Raw genomic sequence first — 19,910 nt, 5'->3', positions numbered from 1 at the left:
GACGCTACGCAACACTACACAACAGCTGTCTCAGGCAGGCGGAAAAAACAGAAACTGTTTCAGTGCCGGCGGCCAGCGAGATTATTTCGGGAAAAGCAGCCCAAACTTCACCGCTCAGCCCAAGCAAGAACCTAAAACGTAATTATAAAGCATTTACTAGTCCCTCTCTAACCAGCTGCGCACCCTCCACTCCACCATGATGGACCTGTACAGGCGCACGGTGACGCGCTTCCCCCTGGGCAGCGTCAGCTACATGTTTGCCTACGGATCGGGCGTCAAGCAGCAGGTCGGCTACGGCGAGATCGGCGCGAAGCCGGCCCCGAATAGTGTCATCGATCTGGTGTTTTGTGTGCGCGACTCACTGGGCTTCCATGCGGAGAACATTCACCGCCATCCCAGCCACTATTCGGCGTTGCGGCATCTGGGTCCGCGGTTCGTGGCCCGGTACCAGGAGCGGGTGGGTGCCGGTGTGTACTTCAACACGCTGGTGCCGCTGCAAGATCTCGGCCTGACCATCAAGTACGGCGTGGTGTCGCAGGAGAGCCTGATCGAGGATCTGAAGCACTGGCGGCATCTGTACCTAGCCGGGCGGCTGCAGAAGCCAGTCACAGATCTCGTCAATCCTGATGACAATCCCCTGCTGAAGTCCGCGCTCGACCAGAATCTGCTGTCGGCCCTACTGGTGGCGCTGCTGCTGCTGCCCGAGCGATTCACCGCCTACGATCTGTTCCTGGCCATTGCCGGGCTGAGCTACAAGGGCGACTTCCGCATGATCTTCGGCGAGAATAAGCAGAAGGTGCACAACATTGTGACGCCCCAAATATCCGAGTTCTTCGCCCTCTACCAGCCCTCCATGAGCCGACTGGAGCCGTACCTGGCCGTCAATATGCACGGCCAAGAGCCGGGCACCCGCAAGCCGGCGATTCTTTTCGAGCAGGACAAGTCGCGCCTGGCCACGTCCCAGCACTTGCGTCGCATGCCCAAGGAGCTGCGGCGACGACTGCAAAGCAATGCGGCCAGCCGTGGCGACTTTCCCGAGGTGGTGGAACATCTGTCGCTGTCCCCGCTGCTGCCCAAAGTGCTGCAGGCCTCCGTCAATGACATTGTGTGGCGCAGCAGTGTGACGCAATCGGTGAAGAACATTGCCAGTGCGGGCGTCTTCAAGTCGCTGATCTACAGCTACCGCAAGGCCCAAAAGACGTTTGCCGTTTAGACACTCTCTCTTTCCCTTTCCATATTGCTCCCGAGGCTGCCATTTACCGACTAAGTTGCTTTGACCCGTCGCTTCCACGTTATGTTGTTTAATTTTAAGCACAAAAGTTGTCACAATCAATACAGAAACCGCGCAAAGAACAAGCTCCCCCAGCGAGTGTTTTTTTCCTGCTTTTCGTTTTATAATTTTGATTTTATTTTCTCTTGCCAGCAGCAGCAGCCATGTCCAGCGATGAGTGCAGCAGCGACAGCAGCAGTGCCAGCGAGGAGCGCAAGCGGAAGCACAAAAAGTCCAGCAAAAAGTCAAAAAAACACAAAAAGGAAAAGAAGCGCCGCCACAAGGAGAAGAAGCGCAGCAGGCGGGAGGAGGAGCTGCCACAGCCGCTGCCTGCGTTAAAGCCAATAATCTCTGCAAGTCTGCCGCCTGCTGCAGAGCCAGAGGGTGCCTTTGGTGCCCCACTGCCGCCGCATCTGCGTCAGGAGGTGCAGACAGAACCGCCACAGATGATAGGCCCCATGCTGCCCCAAGCAGTCTCCCCTGCAGCAGCAGAGAGTGCCGGGGAGGAGGATGATGCTGATGCTGATGACATGAGTGGCACCTTTGGCCCACTGCCAAATGCCACACAAGTGGAGCTCGAGGAGCGTGCGCTGGCCCTCAAGCTGTCTGTGCTGCAGGGGGGCGGACTGGGACCCGCCACCAATGACAAGGACGGGCGCGAGGAGTGGATGCTGGAGCTGCCCGATGTGGGCCTGAAGGGTGGCCTGGCAGCGCTGAACAACCTCAAGCGCACCTTTCACCAGGGCAAGGAGCGGCCCGATTTCAGCGATCGTTCCGAGTGGACAAAGACGCCGCAGAGTGTGGCAGCGGCGGCCATGGCTGGGCCGAAGCCCTGCAGCTCCCAGGAGCTGGAGCAAATGGCACAGGAGAGATATGTGCAGCAGCGGGACGACGAACAGGAGCGCATGGCCAAGAAGCACAAAAAGAAACACAAGCGGGACGAGTCACTGGTCGCCATACACCAAAAGAAGCTGCGCAAGGAGCAAAAGGAGAAGGTGAGCAGCAAAGGGGGAATAATTTATAAATTAAATTAATACTTTGCGTCTATTTGCAGGAGAAGGAACTGGCTGCGGCTGGCCTAAAGGCGGAGCGACGTCCGTTTAGTCGCGATGTGGACCTGAAGCTCAACAAGATTGACTCCAATCAAACCAAACAGATTGTGGACAAGGCCAAGATCCTCAACAGCAAGTTCTCCCGCGGACAGTCCAAGTATCTCTGACAAATTTCGCTCTAGAATTATTTATAAATATAAGAAAATTTGACAAAATGGGAAAACCTAATACTAATCAGCGCTGTGGCGGTGGCTTGGGCTTTGGTATTTTGGACAGCAGCATTTGTATTTCGTCCTTCTCCTTCCAGTCCTTCCACATTTCGTACAGATTGACAATCGCGCGCACAATCTCCTGCACCTTGTCGAGGTCCACATTGAGCTCGGCGAACCACTGCTTCGTGGAGTCCTTCTGGAGTATAACACAAGCAATCTGCAGGCAGGCAATCGCAATCTGAAAGCAGAAAAAACAGCGTATCAGAGTGGCAGGCAGGGAAGAGTCTTAGTTGCCGCTCTTACCTGATACGGCGGATACAGCAAACACACATCGGTGCGCAGCGAGTCGTTGACAATGCGCCAGCTGAGCGTGAGCAGCTGATCCTCCTGGCCCATGTCCTGCACGAGCTGCAGCAGCGGTCGGTATGGCTGGTACACAATCAGGCAGCAATCGAGATTCTCTAGCAGATAAAACTCGCACTCGAGTATGTGATTGGTGCGGTAGGGGAACTCCTGCGTGTACGCATAGCTGAACTTGGTCTTGATGGCCGACTGGCAGATGGAGATCAGTCGGGAGTTGGATATGACGCCAAACTCCTCCACCTTGGAGGCCAGCAGTATGCAGGTGGGCGCCAGCAGCAGCGGATCGATGTTCTTTAGTGAATTTCGCGCATAGAAACGCTTGAAGTACACCGTGGCAGTGGCTATTACCTGCTGGCGCAGCTTCAGCTGCTCGCCTAGCACCTGTATTACGTTGGCGAAGAATATGAACACCTTTTGGTACTCGTCCTCGTTCAGGGAGAGCAAATCGTGCTGACGCTCACGCAGCAAGTCCTGCTTGTCCAGTATCCACTGCTGTGAATGTGAGCTTTGCCAAAAATTGCCAGCCATCGTACACTGAGTAGGCTGTGGCCAAGGGTATTACTTTTTCGTTTATAATCCAAATTATATGTTTTCGAGCAACGCAACAAAACCGACAACAAAACAAAAATTATAGTTTTCTCGGAAAACAGTGTTGAGCACCGCGCATTGTATTGATCCAGCCCTGTCAGCTGTTCGAGCGCAGCCAACTTACGCCACCCTGTGCATGAGTGTGAGCTAGTGTGTGTGTGTGAATTTTCATCTGCGCCGAAGGCAAACGTTTAAGTAATTTTAAGTTAATAAGAATTAAACGATAATAACAAAACGATGGCATTGCGTGTTCTTGGAGTAACGCAGAATATGCGCTCATACCTGCGAGGCGTTGACCTCATCAAGGTAAGTCGCACTGCCCCTTCGATTACGCGGAGCAGGATACAAATTACGTAATTTCAATGCCCAACGACTGCAATTGCACTTGTTTTTGTGTTGTGTGTGGATAACCAGGCTAGCTGGTGTGCCTGCCCAGTGTCCGGACGGCACACACAGTTTGATGGGCGGAAAATAAGCAACTTTTCCGTGGAAAAAATCTGTGTTGTTGCACGTACTTTGAGGTTATGGTTATTAACTAATCTTTTTTTTGCGCCCACAGCGCTACAAGTCGGCGGCCACTCTGCAGAAGACACTGCTGAACATACCCGCCACGCAGGTCACCAAGCTGGACAATGGTCTGCGCGTTGCTAGCGAAGATTCTGGCGCCTCCACCGCCACCGTCGGCCTCTGGATCGATGCTGGCTCCCGTTCCGAGAACGAGCGGAATAACGGTGTTGCCCACTTCCTGGAGCACATGGCCTTCAAGGTGCGCGTTGTCCACACAAAAACTACGTTCCATAACTGAACCCTTTTTTGTGATTTTTTTGTAGGGCACCGCCAAGCGCTCGCAGACCGATCTGGAGCTGGAGGTTGAGAATTTGGGCGCTCATCTGAATGCGTACACGTCTCGGGAGCAGACCGTCTTCTATGCCAAGTGCTTGTCGAAGGATGTGCCCAAGGCCGTTGAGATTCTGGCCGACATTATCCAGAACTCCAAGCTGGGCGAGGCTGAGATTGCACGCGAGCGTTCGGTCATCCTGCGCGAGATGCAGGAGGTTGAGAGCAACCTGCAGGAGGTGGTATTCGATCACCTGCATGCCACCGCCTACCAAGGCACACCTCTCGGCCAGACCATCCTTGGACCCACCAAGAATATTCAGTGCGTAAAACAGAAACCCTGAAACCCCTCTGGGGCCATCTAATTTGCTGTCTTTTGCGCAGATCCATTGGCAAATCCGATTTGACCGACTACATCCAGACCCACTACAAGGCCTCGCGCATTGTCCTGGCCGCCGCCGGTGGCGTCAAGCACGACGATTTGGTCAAGCTGGCCGGCTCGAACCTGGGCCGCCTGGAGGCTAGCACACTGCCACCAGAGATTACTCCCTGCCGCTTCACCGGCTCTGAGGTGCGCGTGCGCGATGATTCCCTGCCCCTGGCCCATGTGGCTGTTGCCGTTGAGGGTTGCGGCTGGACCGATCAGGACAACATCCCGCTGATGGTGGCCAACACCTTGGTGGGTGCCTGGGATCGCTCTCAGGGCGGTGGTGCCAACAATGCCTCCAACTTGGCTCGTGCCAGCGCAGAGGATAGTGAGTAGAAAAGAGTGAAAGTAGAGGCCCGTGTTAACGCTTCCATTTTCAGATCTGTGCCACAGCTTCCAGTCGTTCAATACGTGCTACAAGGACACCGGTCTCTGGGGCATTTACTTCGTGTGCGATCCTCTGCAGTGTGAGGTAAGCCCAAGCCACAGAACGTAACCCATCTCTCCAGCTCTAACGCAAATTATCCCATTGGCAGGACATGATCTTCAACATTCAGACAGAGTGGATGCGCCTGTGCACCATGGTCACCGAGGCGGAGGTGGAGCGTGCCAAGAATCTGCTCAAGACCAACATGCTGCTGCAGCTGGACGGCACCACACCCATTTGCGAGGACATTGGCCGTCAGATTCTGTGCTACAATCGTCGCATACCACTGCACGAGCTGGAGCAGCGTATCGACAACGTGAGCGTGTCGAATGTGCGCGATGTGGCCATGAAGTATATCTACGACAGATGCCCGGCCGTTGCCGCTGTCGGACCCGTCGAGAATCTGCCCGACTATAACAGAATCCGCTCCTCCATGTACTGGTTGAGGGTCTAATCCAACCGCGTAGCTTAATCCAAGAACAATTTCATGCTAAAAGAAACAGTAAAGTAAACCGAAAGATATCTACAATTACGATCCATTTGAAGCTTCATTTATTGATGGGAATATTTGATTGGAATGCCACTGAGGCCGGGCTGCAGCTCTGCTGGCTCCGTCTGTCCCAGTGCCGGATCCAGGCCCTGCCAGGTACGATCCTCGAACGTGAGCCCCGTGTTGGTGGTCATCAGCGCCATTTTGGCTTGTGTCGCCACAGCCAACGAGGCCGGGTCGTCCGCTGTCTCGAGCGACGCGTTGGCTGCGCCCCGCATGCGACCGCTGACCAAACTCACATCATGCTCGGGCACCGCCTGCTCATCGTAGGCCAGGAAGCTGCGTCCCGCGGGCAGCAGCTCCTTGAAATCCGTCACATACGCCTCGGGGTACTTCATGTGCCAGGCGGGATTCAGCGCCATTTCGGCCTCAAAGACGGACACAATCGGCTTGTAGTAGTCCTTGGAGTTGTACATGTTGTTGAAGGGGCAGCCGATCAGCACGAAGCAATCGATCTCCAGGAAGTTGGCCAGCTTTGCCGGATTGATGCGACCCACGGATATCAGTTGCGTCTTGATGCCCCGCCCTTTGGCCATGGCCTGGAGGCGTGCGACCACATCGAGGTACCCCTCAGCCGTCAGGGTGGCCACAATCAGGCCCAGGGTCTGCGCATCCTTGCACTTCTCAATGTAGAAGTAGCGCCTGCGTATGTACTGCGCGGTCAGGGGATTCTTTGCGCTGAGCGTGCCGCTGGCTCCGTCGAAGATGTGCCACTGGAGCGCCGGCGCGGTCAGAGAGAGATTCGCAAAGCGTTGGTTATCGTTGCCCACGAATAAGCAGATGCGCTCGCTGGCCGACTTTGGATGCTGCTTGGAGGCATCCGCTTCCTCCTCGGCCAGCGGGTACACCTCCAGAACGAGTTCTTTCGGCTGCAGTGCCTCCGTGAGCTGTTTGTAGAGACTACTCTCCTCGCCCAGCTGATCGCGCAAATGGTGATAGCCAATGTCCAGATAAACACACACCACACGCTCCTTGCACTCGGCCTGTAGCGAGGCGGTCAGCGTCTCCATCATCCTTGGCACATCCAACGGCAGCTGCGGGTACATGTAGAGCACAGGCAAGCGGCTGGCCTTGCTCTGGCAGGCGTTGCCAAAGTGGATAACACTGTCTGCCTCCACGTGGGCTGCTGCTATCTCGTCCACGCAACAGCTGCCGTATGTGGTGTCCGCCATAATGAACACCTTGACGTCCTCGGGAGTCAGCAGTTCCTTCAGGCTAACGCTGATGGCATTGCTGTGCGGCAAATAGTCATCCGGGAATTGCAGGCAGATCTACAAATGAATGTTATATTGCTTCTTCTGGTGACACTTTCTGTACATACCCTTTTGAACCCATTCTGTCGTATCCATCCGCTGCTCACTTTTCTGTGCGTTTCATTCCAGATTTGTTCGAATGTGACTTGCTCCTCGGCCTGCAGCTCTGTCTCGCGCTCCAGTGCGGCTGTGTCCGAGCTGGAAAATGCAGATGCAGCAGATCCAGATGCTGTTTCTGTTTGCAAGGTTGTCATTTTGGAATATTTTTCTGCTTAAAATCGCATTAAAAAAACAAAGATTCGCTTTTGTTCGGCCTTGGAAATCGAAAGTTATCGGCTATCGTTACTGATTGTGTGCTGCAAAAGGATCAAAGAATCAAAGATATCAAAGAATTAAGACAAGACTAGATTAAAGAAGCCAATTAAATCGATCGCATTAAATTATATGTTCTGTGCTGAAATTAATAGATAGTAATAAAAAAAACTAATATTAGTATTTTTTTAAATTTAATTTATTATAATTGAGGAATCTGAATTGCTCGGAATTTTTGCGGTATATTTTGAAAATTAAAGGTATGTTTTGGTATATGCCACAGGGGCAGGCGGTATATGTGATTTTATTAAACCCAAGGTCATACTGTGTCTAAAACAAAAAAAATATATTGTGCAATTTTTAGATTGTGTTTTTTCTCGTCGTGAAAATAATTAAAAAATGGAAGCCATAAGTTTGGATAGTCCCCAAAGGGCTACACCGTTGCCGCAACGACAGCCGCGGGTTAACAATCCGCCCAATAAATTAATTGGGAAGCACACTGCGCCCAAGCCAAATAATGGCCCCGATGGCAGTCCAGCCGAAAAGAAGGCACGATTCGGTGGCGCAAACAACCAGAATGGCGGTGGTCCAGCCGGTGGTGGCGGCGGCGGCGGCGCTGGTCAGAATCAGAACAAGAATTTTGGAAACAAGGGTGGATTCGGCGGCAATCGCAATCGCCGTGGAGGAAACCAAAATAGACAAAATGTCCAGGGTCCAAATAACGCAAATGCAAATGTAAGTGAAAAACTGATCAGAAGATCTCCTCCCATCTCTTGTATGTATGTACACCACACATAAATGGGTTTATGTATCTAAAAGAAAAAATAAATGCAACGGGTGCGATACGGGGCTGCAAGATGAAGAAAATTTAGCTTAATGCATACATACAAATACATACATGTATGTATGTGTGTACCTGTGCAAGCAACTTGTGCATGTATTGTCAGCATTTTGAGCATTAATTACCATTTTTATTGACAACTTGGGTTTCAACAATATAAAGTTCATTGTTCTTATTAAAACAAAAGTTGCCTTACGCACTTTTTGAATGCCTAGAAATGTACATAAACATGTACATGCATAAATTATATTTCATTTTTTGGTTGGGAAAGGCCTATTGGCTGGCCATCTAAAAGTGAATGTGAATGTCTTATATCCACATTTTACAGAGTCATTGTGTTCAGGAGAACACTTTTTGAGGTTCAACAATTTATGGTTGATGTGGAATTTCGAAGCGATAAACTTGTTTGTTTTTTTTTTTTGTATGGATCATCAATTATGAATGGTGATCCCGACTTTGTAATGGGTGCGGAGACTTTTCGCAGACTTAATCACCAGCTACATGGGGCTGCCTGGCACTATGTGTCCGGTGTCATGTATACAATTTGTTTATAAATTCATATTTATTTATTTTCCAACGTGGCAACACCATTCTGATGACAAGTGCCAGCCAGTTACCCAACACTGTCGCCCAACTAGCGGGGTTTTATTGAATGTTTACCAAGACTTCAGGGAAAGAGCAACAAAAACAAGAGTTTATGTGAACTGGCCGAATGTTGTATACCCTATGCGTGGTTTTACATGTATTTTTTTTAGCTGGGAAATGTTTTATGAAAGTCGAGCGAACGTTTACATACGTTTTTCTTAAAAGAAATGAATCTTAGAATGATGTTTTGGGACGTACTATATTTAATGTGGTTAAAGGGACGCCAATAATGCTAATTTCTGTAAAAGGTGAAAAAGGCTGTCCTTTAAAAGGGTAAAAAACGTATTCTTTTTTGATGTGGTTTGGGGTTAAGGGTTAGGGATTCTGTATTTTATTAAATAACGATTTTTTATAACCATATACACCATGTGTCAGTCCGTCTTCAGCCAAAATATAAATGTTTACAATGCTTGGGAGCAAATAATTGGTGGCCTCGATACTTTCTTAATAACTTTATAATTATTAATATTGTGCCATTACATAGCCATGCTGTGTCCTTGCCATCAATCACCACTTTCGGATGAGCGGTATTTTCAATAATCAATGACGAACCGGTGCATTGTTTATTTCCATTTATTCGCTTGTTCTATCTGTTCTAAAAATGGACATGATTCTTGCTTAATTTATTCGACGGCCACAATGGCACACCTTGCCCCTAGCTGGCATTATTTATTGCAACACACAAGACCGACTCTCCAAACTAGTATATAAACACAAAAAAACATTTTCACAAAAATCGGTCGAGCCGATTCGGAGGAATTTAATCACAAAAATTGGGACAGGAGATTTTTATATTTTAGATATTCTACCTCTACCCTATAAAAAACATACTGACTGGATGCAATCCACCTCTGCAGTGCCAGTTCCAGTCCCCCAGAACGTAAAGTTGTGTGTTCCCTTAGCTGCTAATTGAATCGTTCTTCTCCGGGGGGGACGAGAAGCACTGCAGATTGGGGGGGACCCAGACATATCCGTGCATATCTTCCACAGCCTTTTCATCATTCTTCTTATACTGATTTGAAATTATATAAAATACACATATAGCAAAAGCCAACAACTAATGAAGCAGTGAAGCCGGACGTCGCAAATGTCGCTGAGAAAGTTAATGAATCTGTGGCTGCAATTCAGCAGGCAGCAGCTCCAAATGCAAACCAAGGTCCAGGGCAGGGTCAAGGACAAGGGCAAGGTGGTTTCCGCGGTGGTCCTCGAGCCGGTGGCAATAACCAAGGAGGTGGTGGTGTTGGTGGCGGCGGCGGTAATCATCAAGGAGCCGGTAACAATTATCCCGGAGGCGGTAACAATTATCAAGGAGGCGGTAACATTCATCAAGGAGGAGGCAGCAATCTTCAAGGAGGTGGCGGAAATCATATGGGAGGTGGTAACAATCATCCGGGAGGTGGTGGCAATCACCAGGGAGGCGGCGGCGGAGGTGGAGGTGGACGTGGACAGCAGCAGCAACAGCAGCAACGTGATCGCGGTAATCGAGCTGGCGGCGGTCAACGTATGGGCGGCGGTCAAGGCGGACCCAACATGAGCATGATGGGCGGTGGTGGCGGTCCACGCGGTGGTGGTGGCGGCGGCCCCGGCGCTGGGGATGAGTTCTTTATTGGCCAACGTCTGCGGGCCATTGCTGGACCCACACTAGAACTGCCACCCGTGGAGGTGCCCGAGGAGACCAAGTTCTCTGGCCGCAATCGTCTGTATGTTGGCAATCTCACCGCCGACATCACTGACAATGAGCTGCGCGAAATGTTCAAGCCATTCGGCGAAATTGGCGAAATCTTCTCCAACATTGACAAGAACTTCACCTTCCTTAAGGTCGATTATCACGTGAATGCCGAGAAGGCCAAGCGCGCCTTGGACGGTTCCATTCGCAAAGGTCGCCAGCTGCGCGTACGTTTCGCACCCAATGCAACCATACTGCGCGTGAGCAACCTTACGCCATTCGTCTCCAATGAGTTGCTGTATAAATGTTTCGAGATATTCGGTCCCCTCGAACGGGCCAGCATAACCGTCGATGATCGCGGCAAGCATATGGGCGAGGGTATCGTTGAGTTTGCCAAGAAGTCTTCTGCCAGCGCCTGTCTGCGTTTGTGCAATGAGAAATGCTTCTTTTTGACTGCCTCGCTGCGTCCCTGCCTGGTGGAGCCCTTGGACGTGAATGACGATAACGATGGTCTGCCCGAGAAGGCCCTCAACAAGAAGCTGCAGGAGTTCAATCAGGAGCGCAGCGTTGGTCCTCGCTTTGCAGATCTCAATTCGTTTGAGCACGAGTACGGCACCCGCTGGAAGCAGCTGCACGATCTCTACAAGACCAAGCAGGATGCCCTTAAGCGTGAGCTCAAAATGGAAGAAGATAAGCTGGATGCTCAGATGGAGTACGCTCGCTATGAGCAAGAGACTGAGCTCCTGCGTCAAGGTCAGTATTATCACATTGGTGGGTGGGTTGGTTTGTGATTAAAACCACAAAACAAAAAAACTTCGGGTGGGCCGAAGCTTTCCATAAATTATTTGTTCCAATCTTCTCGACTCGCACTTGGTTGCCCTGTGCATGGCAAGACCTTTTTTCCTGTCTTTTTGTCATGTATACTCTCCGTGTTTCTCTCACTTTTAATTTAGATTAGAACAAGTCTTTGGTCTAAATATACGGCCCATGGGTGGGCGTATTATATTATAAAAATTTCTCTGTGCAGTTAGATTGTTGCAACATGCAACAGGGTTCTGGGTGTCCCACAAGGACATAGAATATGGAATTATCCAACTTTATTTTAAATTACTGTTCCGATACCAAAACATTCCCCATTTTGGCAGAATGAGGTTGATTCCACTGTTCCACTGTTATCGATATACGGAAACGCAATAACGCAGAATGAGCATTTACAGCTGATTTGTTTGTGTGTGCTTCTGATGCGAAATATTTATAATATATTTGTTTTTGATTTCGAAATGTAGAGTTACGAATATCTTCTAGTTTTCTCTAATGTGTTTCCGTGAATTCAGCTACAAACACACAAAAATCATTGATTTTATGTATCTTAGGGCGCATTATCTGAAACCTTAAAATCATTTAACTTATGATACGATTTTTTAAGGATTATATCTCACCGACATGGATCCACTTACTCGAGGAGCAGACAACTGCGCAAATCTGCGTTAAAATTCAAAACTAGAAATGACTCCTTCCTCTTATTTTCGACGTTTACGAGTGACTATCAAAAACATAAGACAAGCACATGATTTTGCATCGAGAATGGGCTCTATTTTGTAGCCACTCGTTTATGGGAACATTTCTGTGGAGTAAACCATTCAATGAATGTATGATACTTGTACGTAACTTTGATATTATAATGTTCCAGGCCTGATAGCTGCTGAAATTGTTAAGTTATTCAAGATCTAAGCAAACTTTTCTTCTACTAAAAGTGGGGGAGGTGGTGGCAAATGTTTCTTTGAAGCAAAAGCTGTTGTTCCAAGGGTATGTGTTTGGCTTGTGGGAAAGATTCTCTGAAAGATGTTTGGTTGTCGTCCACGAGCTTTTTCTTCTTCGTTAGGCGTGGCAATGATCGTGTCAGATCATGGCCAATATATATGATATACCTTTGCCCTAATAGTGTGTTGTGTGTATTACCCTTAGAGCTGAGAAAGCGCGAAGTGGACAATGAACGCAAGAAGCTGGAACGGGAAATGCGCGAGAAGCAGGCCGAGGAAATGCGCAAGCGTGACGAGGAGACTATGCGTCGCCATCAGAACGAGATGCAGACACGCATGTCGCGCCAGGAGGAGGAAATGCGTCGCCGCCAGCAGGAGAACACATTGTTCATACAGGCACAGCAGCTGAATTCGCTGCTCGACCAGCAGGAGGGCTTCGGCGTCAATGACTCTGGGTTTGACAATTTCGGAGGCAATAGCAATTCTCCGTTCGAACTGTTTAGAGGTAAGAAATAAATCAAAAGAAGTTAATAAATTAATGTTTAAATGAAATTATGTTGCTCATCAGGAAACAATAACAATTCAACCATGACTGGGAATAACTCTGGACCCAACAATCAGGTACGTGCATGGCACTCAGGGACTCTCTCTCTTATTAAACAATTATATCTTCTTTACTCTAATAGGACTCATTCGCTTTTGAATTTGGAGCTAACAATATGAACCAAGGTGGCAATCAGCGTGGAAATAATGGCGGAGGAAACAATGCCCCATGGGGGCGTCGTCGTTTTTAAGACAAAAACAACATCACTAGATTAATCAAATATATAAAACACAAACACACCGAAAATGCGGATGATATAGTTAAACAATTGACTTTTTCACTCCTTTCGCGAGTGAAATAAATGAAACAAGAAAACATTAACTCTGTCTGTCTGTCTTTAATGAACTCATATTTGATAAAAAATAATCTGATTTAAATATTGTAACACGATCCCCAAACTCATGAAACAATTGCCCTTGAAGCAGTATTCCCATCAACTCTTAGCCATTATGTACATATTTTTAATCATGATATTTTTAGAGATCCGAGTACATTACATACATAAATATGAAGGCACTCCTTCTGCAGCATGTCTGTCTACCTTTCATTTTTTTCTCTTGTGTATCATTCGATTCAAATATATTATGATATTGATAAAAATTCGCCGGTTCTTTCTGAAGATGTTTACAAACTGATTATGAAACAAATTTTAATGGTTCGTGAGTATTCGGGAGATTGTGTTGCTACTGCAATAAAATTCTGCCCACAAATGGCAAAATGGAAAGTACATTCAGACGCTGAAGGGTGATTAGGAGGACACATATTATTCATTTATTGCGGCATTTGCCACGGAAAGCTCCACTCTAACTAAAATTAAATATAATTCTGTACCAATATTATTTTAGAAATTTATTAAAATGGACATTATTATGATCTGCAGTAAGAAAGATCATTTATAATAAAATAATTTCAGGCCATGAAAAGGCCAGAGCATGAAATTTTTAAAGTCACTCAAGATACTTCTGGCGAAAAAAAAGGAAAAATTGAATAAATTAGTGGGAAACATTTGTATGAAACCTTTTTATATTTCTCAGCAATTTCGCAGCTGATGTTTCCATTTCTCAATATCACGTCACACCTCAAGTTGGAAATGCCCTAATGTCTGGCGTGTGCCAAGTTATTTCTACGGGACTGTGGGTGTAAATTGCAAATAAACTTTGGGGGGACCAACTCAAATCGCTTTAAGAAATAATATTTCTGGAGAGTTTATATCAAACTATGTAAAATTATAGGGAAGTTTTACAGCTACATTAATATGCTTTAAAAATTCAACGAGCGAAAGATATCGATATTGGTAATTCTTCGGGCCTGCAAACTAGCACAGCAGGGATGATATTCGCAGGAAATCGTTAAACAATTTGTATGTTAGCTGCGATCCAACGACTAACCGCAGATGCGCAGGGCACTGGTAAGCGATTTGTCCAATTAAATGACACGGGAACTCAATTTCATAAGCGAATTGTTATGACTCAGTTATCAACACGTCAGCTTGTGGCGAACGATTCGACCAAAACAAAAGACAGTAAACAAATTCGATGCAGTTGCTGTTGTCGAACATTCAAATCCAGTCGCAAGTAAGAGCTACCGGGGCAGCACCGATAAGTAGAGTCCTTCAAGCAATATCAATTAATTTATTATAATTAATTACTTACAGATAATTCTAGTCGGGGTGCCAGCTCGGATTTGAACTTGTAATAAATCAAAAGCCAAGCAAGAAGACCATCAAGCAAGCAACTATGGGTAATATATTCGCCAATCTGTTTAATGGTCTCTTTGCCAAAGCAGAAGTAAGAATATTGATGGTCGGTTTGGATAACGCTGGTAAAACCACAATTCTGTACAAACTCAAGTTGGGTGAAATTATTTCAACAATACCCACAATTGGTAAGTAAAATTAGCTGCCAAGCTTAAATATTCTCGTTACTCAATCTGTTTTCTATGCACTCTTTGTAGGTTTCAATGTGGAGACTGTTGAGTACAAGAATATTAACTTTACAGTGTGGGATGTGGGCGGTCAAGTCAAAATTCGTACATTGTGGAAGCATTACTTCGTGAATACACAAGTAAGTACCGGCGTCTCGGATAACGGATAACTTAAGTGTTGATTAATTCTCTTCAAATCAAAGGGTCTGATCTTCGTTGTGGACAGCAATGACCGAGATCGTATCGATGAGGCGAGAGAGGAATTGATGCACATCCTAGAGGCACACGATCTGCGAGTCTTGCTTATATTTGCCAACAAACAGGTAAGCTTGTGCATCAGAGCCCACACCTAGATGATGTCAATGACTTTTTGTTATGATTCATACTGCGATTATTCAAGGCGGCACTGATGTAACAATTGATTTCCATTTTCGATAATCGTCGAATAATTCTCTTTTGTTCTTAAATCTTTCTAGGATATACCAAATGCAATGAATGCGACCGAAATTGGCAACAGGCTCGGTTTGCACACGCTTAGAAATCACGACTGGTACATTCAGGCGACGTGTGCTTCCAACGGCGATGGACTCTACGAGGGACTCGACTGGTTGGCTACTCAGATGAAGAACGCTAGTCGATAGTTAAACATAATCTATAACCACAATGATAACCACCTGATAAATACACAAGCAAAGCGGAAGCAGGAAGAGCGGAAAACCACACCAACAGCAGCAACAGCAACAGCGGGGGCCTTTGTATTATTTAAAAGGCTCTGCACTTCCATTCTGTTTACAAAAGAAGAATGTGAAATCGAACTAAAGTGGCACAATCAGCTGCCTCTAGATTCTAGATAGAGAGTGATCACTGTATGAAAGTTAATTCGATCAGCCAGGGAGACAGATGTGGCCATGCTAACGGTGTTTGTAACTGTTTAGAAAAAGACCCTCCAAATCTATGCAAGAAGACGACACATACATACATACATACATACATATGAACATTTGTACGTACGAATAAAGTTACCTTATTTACTTAATTTGGTTATTTTCTAATCGAAGCAATATCGGTGGGCATTTTTGGGCTATTATGCTGTAAGCTGTTGGTCTACAAGTAGTTGTATGCCTCACATTTCCTTATTTAGGCTTAAATGTAATTAAATTATAGTTTTTATTGAATTTAAGGAAATTTCAGGATCTTGGCTGTTGTAGGTAAAAATATCGATAGTATCGATAACAGCATTATCATCTTATAATTACTGAGGAAATCAGTAAACTGACAAGATTATACAAAAATAGTTACCATTCTGTCAATGGCACGTAAAATACCTTATTTATATTTTCGCCAAAACAAATACAATCTTAGATAAAATCCTCAAATATATATCGATATGCTCCTAGTGTAACCGTATTTGGCAAACACCGAAATCTAACAACAAAGTAACTTCGACATCCCTTTCAGACACAACAAAAAAATTCTTGAAGCAAATTTCATTTTCCAATGAAAGCGTCGACTACGAAACAAAAGCGCGCGCACAACGAGTGAAACAAACAAGCTAGATAAATTTTACAAAAATTTAAATATAAAATTCGACTGATTGGACCAGTTGCAAGCCGAAACAAAGATGGATGACTCACGCGAAGAAAGCCAGTTCATTGTGGATGATGTGAGCAAGACGATTAAGGAGGCCATCGAGACGACCATCGGGGGCAATGCTTACCAGCACGACAAGGTGAACAACTGGACCGGCCAGGTGGTGGAAAACTGCCTGACGGTGCTCACCAAGGAGCAGAAGCCCTACAAGTACATTGTCACGGCCATGATTATGCAGAAGAACGGAGCCGGACTGCACACAGCCAGTTCCTGCTACTGGAACAACGACACAGACGGCAGCTGCACCGTGCGCTGGGAGAACAAGACCATGTACTGCATTGTGTCCGTCTTTGGCCTGGCCGTTTAGACGCGATTCGCGGATGCGAATGCCAACCAAGAAGCAACATAGAAGCAACACACAAACAACTAACTAATAAGGGGGAGGGATTAACAAGATTGCCGACGTAAATAATATTTCCAGAACAGACAGAGAAACAAGGACAGAAACACGAACGCAGCCCGGACCAGGACTCGGACTCGGCCTCGGCCTCGGCAATGAATATTTCAAATGGAGAGGACACACTTATCAGCATTATGTTTACTCGATTTTGGCGCACGCCATCCTGAACGTGTTGGAGGTGTACGCGCCTCTAGATATTCTTCAATTTAAATCAATAAATAAAGTAATGTAAAAATAAACTTTATTGTGACGACCTTGAGCGGTTCGGCCACCTAGAAGTTGTTTAATCGATGCCGAACAGGGTGTCCGCCTACTTCCTGCGTTGAAAGCTTCGGGCTTTTGCCAGGGCCGGCACGGTGCTGGGCAGGCGCAGAGTGAGCACATCCGAGCGGGCCTTGGGCCGGGCATTGACTATGTGGGCGTAGGACTTGATGCGCTCCTTGGTGGTGCGCAGCGTGCGGGAGAGCACATTCACATCGACCTCGTGCTTGTCGCTGATGAGCAGGGCCAGCACAATGAAGTGGGTGAGCGCCTTCTCCGTGCTGTAGTTGGTGCGCGTGCAGCTCTTGGCCACATTGGGATCCTCGAAGCGGTGCCGTATGTCATTCTCGATCTTCTCCGTGATGCGCGACAGCTCCACGCGCTTCATTTGGCGGGAGCGCAGTGCTATCAGCGACTGCAGTGCGTCCATGTAGATGATCAGCTTAATGTTCAGAAAGTCCTGCTTTGAGGTTATCTCTTTGTCCTGAATTGCCTTCAGGCAACCGCGCAGATACTCCGACTCAATGCTGCGGCGGAAAGAAGTTGGGTTACTCCGAGACATTATTACAAGTCTAAATGGGAGTACTGTACTTACGGCAGCTGGTCCAGCGGCGTGGCGTACACCACCTTGGCCTCCTCATCGAGCCTCTGCAGCAGGTTGGCCGGCACCACATCCTCCACGTCGAAGACCTCACTGATCTTTGTCGCTGTTTGGTCAAACTTGGGCACTATGCTGGCTAAGTACTCCTTGTTGCTGGTGTTCACGTCCGCCAGTGTGTCGTCGTCCTCTCCATCCTCGTTCTGTGCGCCGCCCTGCACAGTTTCGTCTAGGTCCTGGCGCACCACCTCCACATTGACCATCATCTTTTCGCGATTGTCCACGAGTCGCGAGGCCTTGCGGCCGCCAAACTCCTTCAGCAGCTTCTTGGCCGCATGCTCCTTGGTCAGTATTGGCAGCACCTTTTCCTTCTCCTTCTTGGCCAGCTCCCGGTAGACGTTGTTGGACAGCAGCGCCTGCTGCACGGGAATGACTTGCACCTTGTTGGTGCTTTTGTTGCGCAAGCAGATGTACGTGTCAAACTGCTGGCTATCCTCCAGTTCGCCAGTATACAACTCTTCGCCGGCCACGACTGCAGCATGCTTCCGCTTATTCTTTTTGCTCTCCACGAGAGTGAAGTCCGCTATGCCGCCCAAAGAGCCATTCTGAAATTTAACTGCCACGGGCGTTGTTACATTGCTCAGAGTTCTGGAGAGATTGTGACTTACGCAGTATGGGCTGCTCATCGTGTTGGTGGCTACAAACAGTCTCAACTACGGTGTTATCGTCCATTTTAATGTTATTTTGTTTCAAAAATCTGCAGGTAAATAAACCGCTGCACGTGTGACCGCGGATTTATCGATAAAATACCGCACGGCCCTCAGAAATATACCGAAATATACCTTCTCATTTTCATAATATACCGTAAATCTTAAATCATTTTTGTCTGTTTTGATGTTCTATTTAATATTACTAGCTAGTTGGGAACCTCAGCACTAAAACTATATTTTTATCAGATTTATGAAACAATTATTAACCAGATTGGAAACTTTTCATGCCTTTTTTTATTGGATTGCTTACAAAATAAGGATAATCTCTCAAGAGAGATAGAAAATTCAATACGGAAAAGACATACATTTCAGGAGGGACATTTGAAATGAATAAAACCTGATTGTTATCGAAACCTATCGACAGCGCATCTATTTTCAGTGATCTAGCAGCACTGCTTACCACTGACGGTAGTGCTGCCAGGCTGTTTAACTAGGACCGTTTATTTCAAAATAGGACTTCAAACATTTTCAGAAAAGAGTTTAATTGATTTAATTCTAAATAGCCTTCTTTAGTTCTAGGTATTTTTCACCACCTGACGATTAAAGCTGAAGCCGGACAATGTGTAATGCTTGCTCTTAACAATCTTCACCACTTGCTGAAAGATTAAAGACACTTCACGGTCCGGACTAAGCATTAAAATATAGAAAGATACCTACCATAACCAGCTTGATGAGGAACACAGCGAATGTGAGGAAATTAATGCTCAAGATGGCTGTTTCGGGTGGGAAGTCAATTGCTGCCTCGTCCATCAGGCCGCGACGCCTGCGCCTCCTTCGCTCCGTTGGCTGCCACAGCACCGCGAAATGTTGCTCTGTGGCAGAGTGGGAGAAAGTCAGCGTCGGCTGGAGATAAACATGAAAAACTCACCAATCATCCGCATGAGATTGTCGCGAAGGTTCTGCAGAAGTTTGATCTTCTTCTCAATGCTGAGTGCTGACTTCTTGATCCAACTGTTCTGCATGGATTTTAGAAACTTGAGGAAGCCGTGCATGCTGGGCAACTCAATGTCGCCGCTCTCGTTCTCTCCTTCCCCGCTGTCTGCCGGTGTTTCTGTGGTCTCCTCCTCCAAATTGTTCTCTGTCGAATGCGACGAGTGTCGGCGGGATGTGGTCTCCACCTTGGGGGTCACTGCCTGAATGGGTGACTGGGTGGAGCTGCCCATAATCTGAGCACTAGTTAAAATATTCGGATCTCCTGGACCTAAACTGAAGCGAATGCGCTGGTACTCAATCCAGGCGGGACTGGGCGTGGTAAAGTCATCGGATTCCTTGCTTGTAGCTGTCTCCACCCAATCTCTCGGGCTTAGCGCAAATAGAAGGAAGAAATTGAGCGGAAATAGTTGCATCTTTTCGTTTGGAATGTCTTGAAACTACTGCTGGCAATCGTGGAACGGGGAAAACTCACAGTCACATCTGTGCTCCAAAAAGGGTGTCAGCCGTTGCAAGCCAGCGAGCTTGGGGAAGCTTTGTATTCACTCCGAGTGTGGGTAGATTTGTCGAA

At 47.2% G+C, this 19,910-nt stretch overlaps 10 protein-coding genes across 13 annotated transcripts; 6 read left to right on the top strand and 4 right to left on the bottom strand.

The window, feature by feature from the left end:
• The first annotated feature begins 15 nt into the window (after positions 1–15).
• On the top strand, positions 16–2,545 carry LOC117589913 (GPALPP motifs-containing protein 1). Of its 3 annotated transcripts, none has more exons than XM_034282189.1 (3): positions 16–138; positions 1,427–2,265; positions 2,325–2,545. In XM_034282189.1, the coding sequence occupies exons 2-3, from the start codon at positions 1,435–1,437 to the stop codon at positions 2,487–2,489; spliced, it is 996 nt and encodes a 331-aa protein (XP_034138080.1). In that variant the 5' UTR covers positions 16–138; positions 1,427–1,434; the 3' UTR covers positions 2,490–2,545. The 3 variants fall into 3 exon arrangements, with proteins under 3 accessions (XP_034138080.1, XP_034138078.1, XP_034138081.1); XM_034282187.1 differs by having other exon boundaries at positions 24–138; positions 1,424–2,265; XM_034282190.1 differs by having other exon boundaries at positions 124–138; positions 1,430–2,265.
• LOC117589912 (phosphatidate cytidylyltransferase, mitochondrial) lies at positions 134–1,355 on the top strand. Its single transcript, XM_034282186.1, has one exon. The coding sequence runs from the start codon at positions 197–199 to the stop codon at positions 1,211–1,213; it is 1,017 nt and encodes a 338-aa protein (XP_034138077.1). The 5' UTR covers positions 134–196; the 3' UTR covers positions 1,214–1,355.
• On the bottom strand, positions 2,494–3,541 carry LOC117589914 (cyclin-C). The gene is made up of 2 exons (XM_034282191.1): positions 2,838–3,541; positions 2,494–2,772 (listed from the first exon to the last, which is right to left on the bottom strand). Exons 1-2 carry the CDS (start codon positions 3,423–3,425, stop codon positions 2,557–2,559), a joined length of 804 nt encoding a protein of 267 aa, XP_034138082.1. The 5' UTR covers positions 3,426–3,541; the 3' UTR covers positions 2,494–2,556.
• Positions 3,542–3,627: 86 nt separating this feature from the next.
• Positions 3,628–5,709, top strand: LOC117589909 (mitochondrial-processing peptidase subunit beta). The gene is made up of 6 exons (XM_034282182.1): positions 3,628–3,791; positions 4,045–4,251; positions 4,316–4,644; positions 4,707–5,077; positions 5,130–5,221; positions 5,286–5,709. The coding sequence occupies exons 1-6, from the start codon at positions 3,723–3,725 to the stop codon at positions 5,628–5,630; spliced, it is 1,413 nt and encodes a 470-aa protein (XP_034138073.1). The 5' UTR covers positions 3,628–3,722; the 3' UTR covers positions 5,631–5,709.
• On the bottom strand, positions 5,706–7,295 carry LOC117589908 (2-(3-amino-3-carboxypropyl)histidine synthase subunit 2). Its single transcript, XM_034282181.1, has 2 exons — positions 7,048–7,295; positions 5,706–6,997 (listed from the first exon to the last, which is right to left on the bottom strand). Exons 1-2 carry the CDS (start codon positions 7,231–7,233, stop codon positions 5,729–5,731), a joined length of 1,455 nt encoding a protein of 484 aa, XP_034138072.1. The 5' UTR covers positions 7,234–7,295; the 3' UTR covers positions 5,706–5,728.
• Positions 7,296–7,626: 331 nt separating this feature from the next.
• Positions 7,627–13,116, top strand: LOC117589596 (protein no-on-transient A). Of its 2 annotated transcripts, none has more exons than XM_034281668.1 (5): positions 7,627–8,020; positions 9,822–11,196; positions 12,409–12,708; positions 12,772–12,824; positions 12,890–13,116. In XM_034281668.1, exons 1-5 carry the CDS (start codon positions 7,691–7,693, stop codon positions 12,995–12,997), a joined length of 2,166 nt encoding a protein of 721 aa, XP_034137559.1. In that variant the 5' UTR covers positions 7,627–7,690; the 3' UTR covers positions 12,998–13,116. The 2 variants fall into 2 exon arrangements, with proteins under 2 accessions (XP_034137559.1, XP_034137558.1); XM_034281667.1 differs by having other exon boundaries at positions 7,627–8,026.
• Positions 13,117–14,228: 1,112 nt separating this feature from the next.
• Positions 14,229–15,766, top strand: LOC117589597 (ADP-ribosylation factor 1-like). Its single transcript, XM_034281670.1, has 5 exons — positions 14,229–14,381; positions 14,462–14,691; positions 14,761–14,870; positions 14,934–15,053; positions 15,207–15,766. The coding sequence occupies exons 2-5, from the start codon at positions 14,544–14,546 to the stop codon at positions 15,369–15,371; spliced, it is 543 nt and encodes a 180-aa protein (XP_034137561.1). The 5' UTR covers positions 14,229–14,381; positions 14,462–14,543; the 3' UTR covers positions 15,372–15,766.
• A 397-nt stretch (positions 15,767–16,163) lies between these two features.
• On the top strand, positions 16,164–17,019 carry LOC117589711 (dynein light chain Tctex-type). The gene has a single exon (XM_034281875.1). It carries the CDS (start codon positions 16,352–16,354, stop codon positions 16,685–16,687), a length of 336 nt encoding a protein of 111 aa, XP_034137766.1. The 5' UTR covers positions 16,164–16,351; the 3' UTR covers positions 16,688–17,019.
• LOC117589710 lies at positions 17,005–18,439 on the bottom strand. Its single transcript, XM_034281874.1, has 3 exons — positions 18,308–18,439; positions 17,637–18,255; positions 17,005–17,568 (listed from the first exon to the last, which is right to left on the bottom strand). The coding sequence occupies exons 1-3, from the start codon at positions 18,369–18,371 to the stop codon at positions 17,091–17,093; spliced, it is 1,161 nt and encodes a 386-aa protein (XP_034137765.1). The 5' UTR covers positions 18,372–18,439; the 3' UTR covers positions 17,005–17,090.
• Positions 18,440–18,924: 485 nt separating this feature from the next.
• Positions 18,925–19,755, bottom strand: LOC117589895. The gene is made up of 3 exons (XM_034282166.1): positions 19,278–19,755; positions 19,067–19,221; positions 18,925–19,005 (listed from the first exon to the last, which is right to left on the bottom strand). The coding sequence occupies exons 1-3, from the start codon at positions 19,753–19,755 to the stop codon at positions 18,925–18,927; spliced, it is 714 nt and encodes a 237-aa protein (XP_034138057.1).
• Positions 19,756–19,910: the final 155 nt, after the last annotated feature.

The sequence above is a fragment of the Drosophila guanche genome, unplaced genomic scaffold, assembly GCF_900245975.1.
Source record: "Drosophila guanche unplaced genomic scaffold, DGUA_6, whole genome shotgun sequence".
Taxonomy (NCBI): Eukaryota; Metazoa; Arthropoda; class Insecta; order Diptera; family Drosophilidae; genus Drosophila; species Drosophila guanche.
This window is presented reverse-complemented; position numbering and strand designations above follow the sequence as displayed.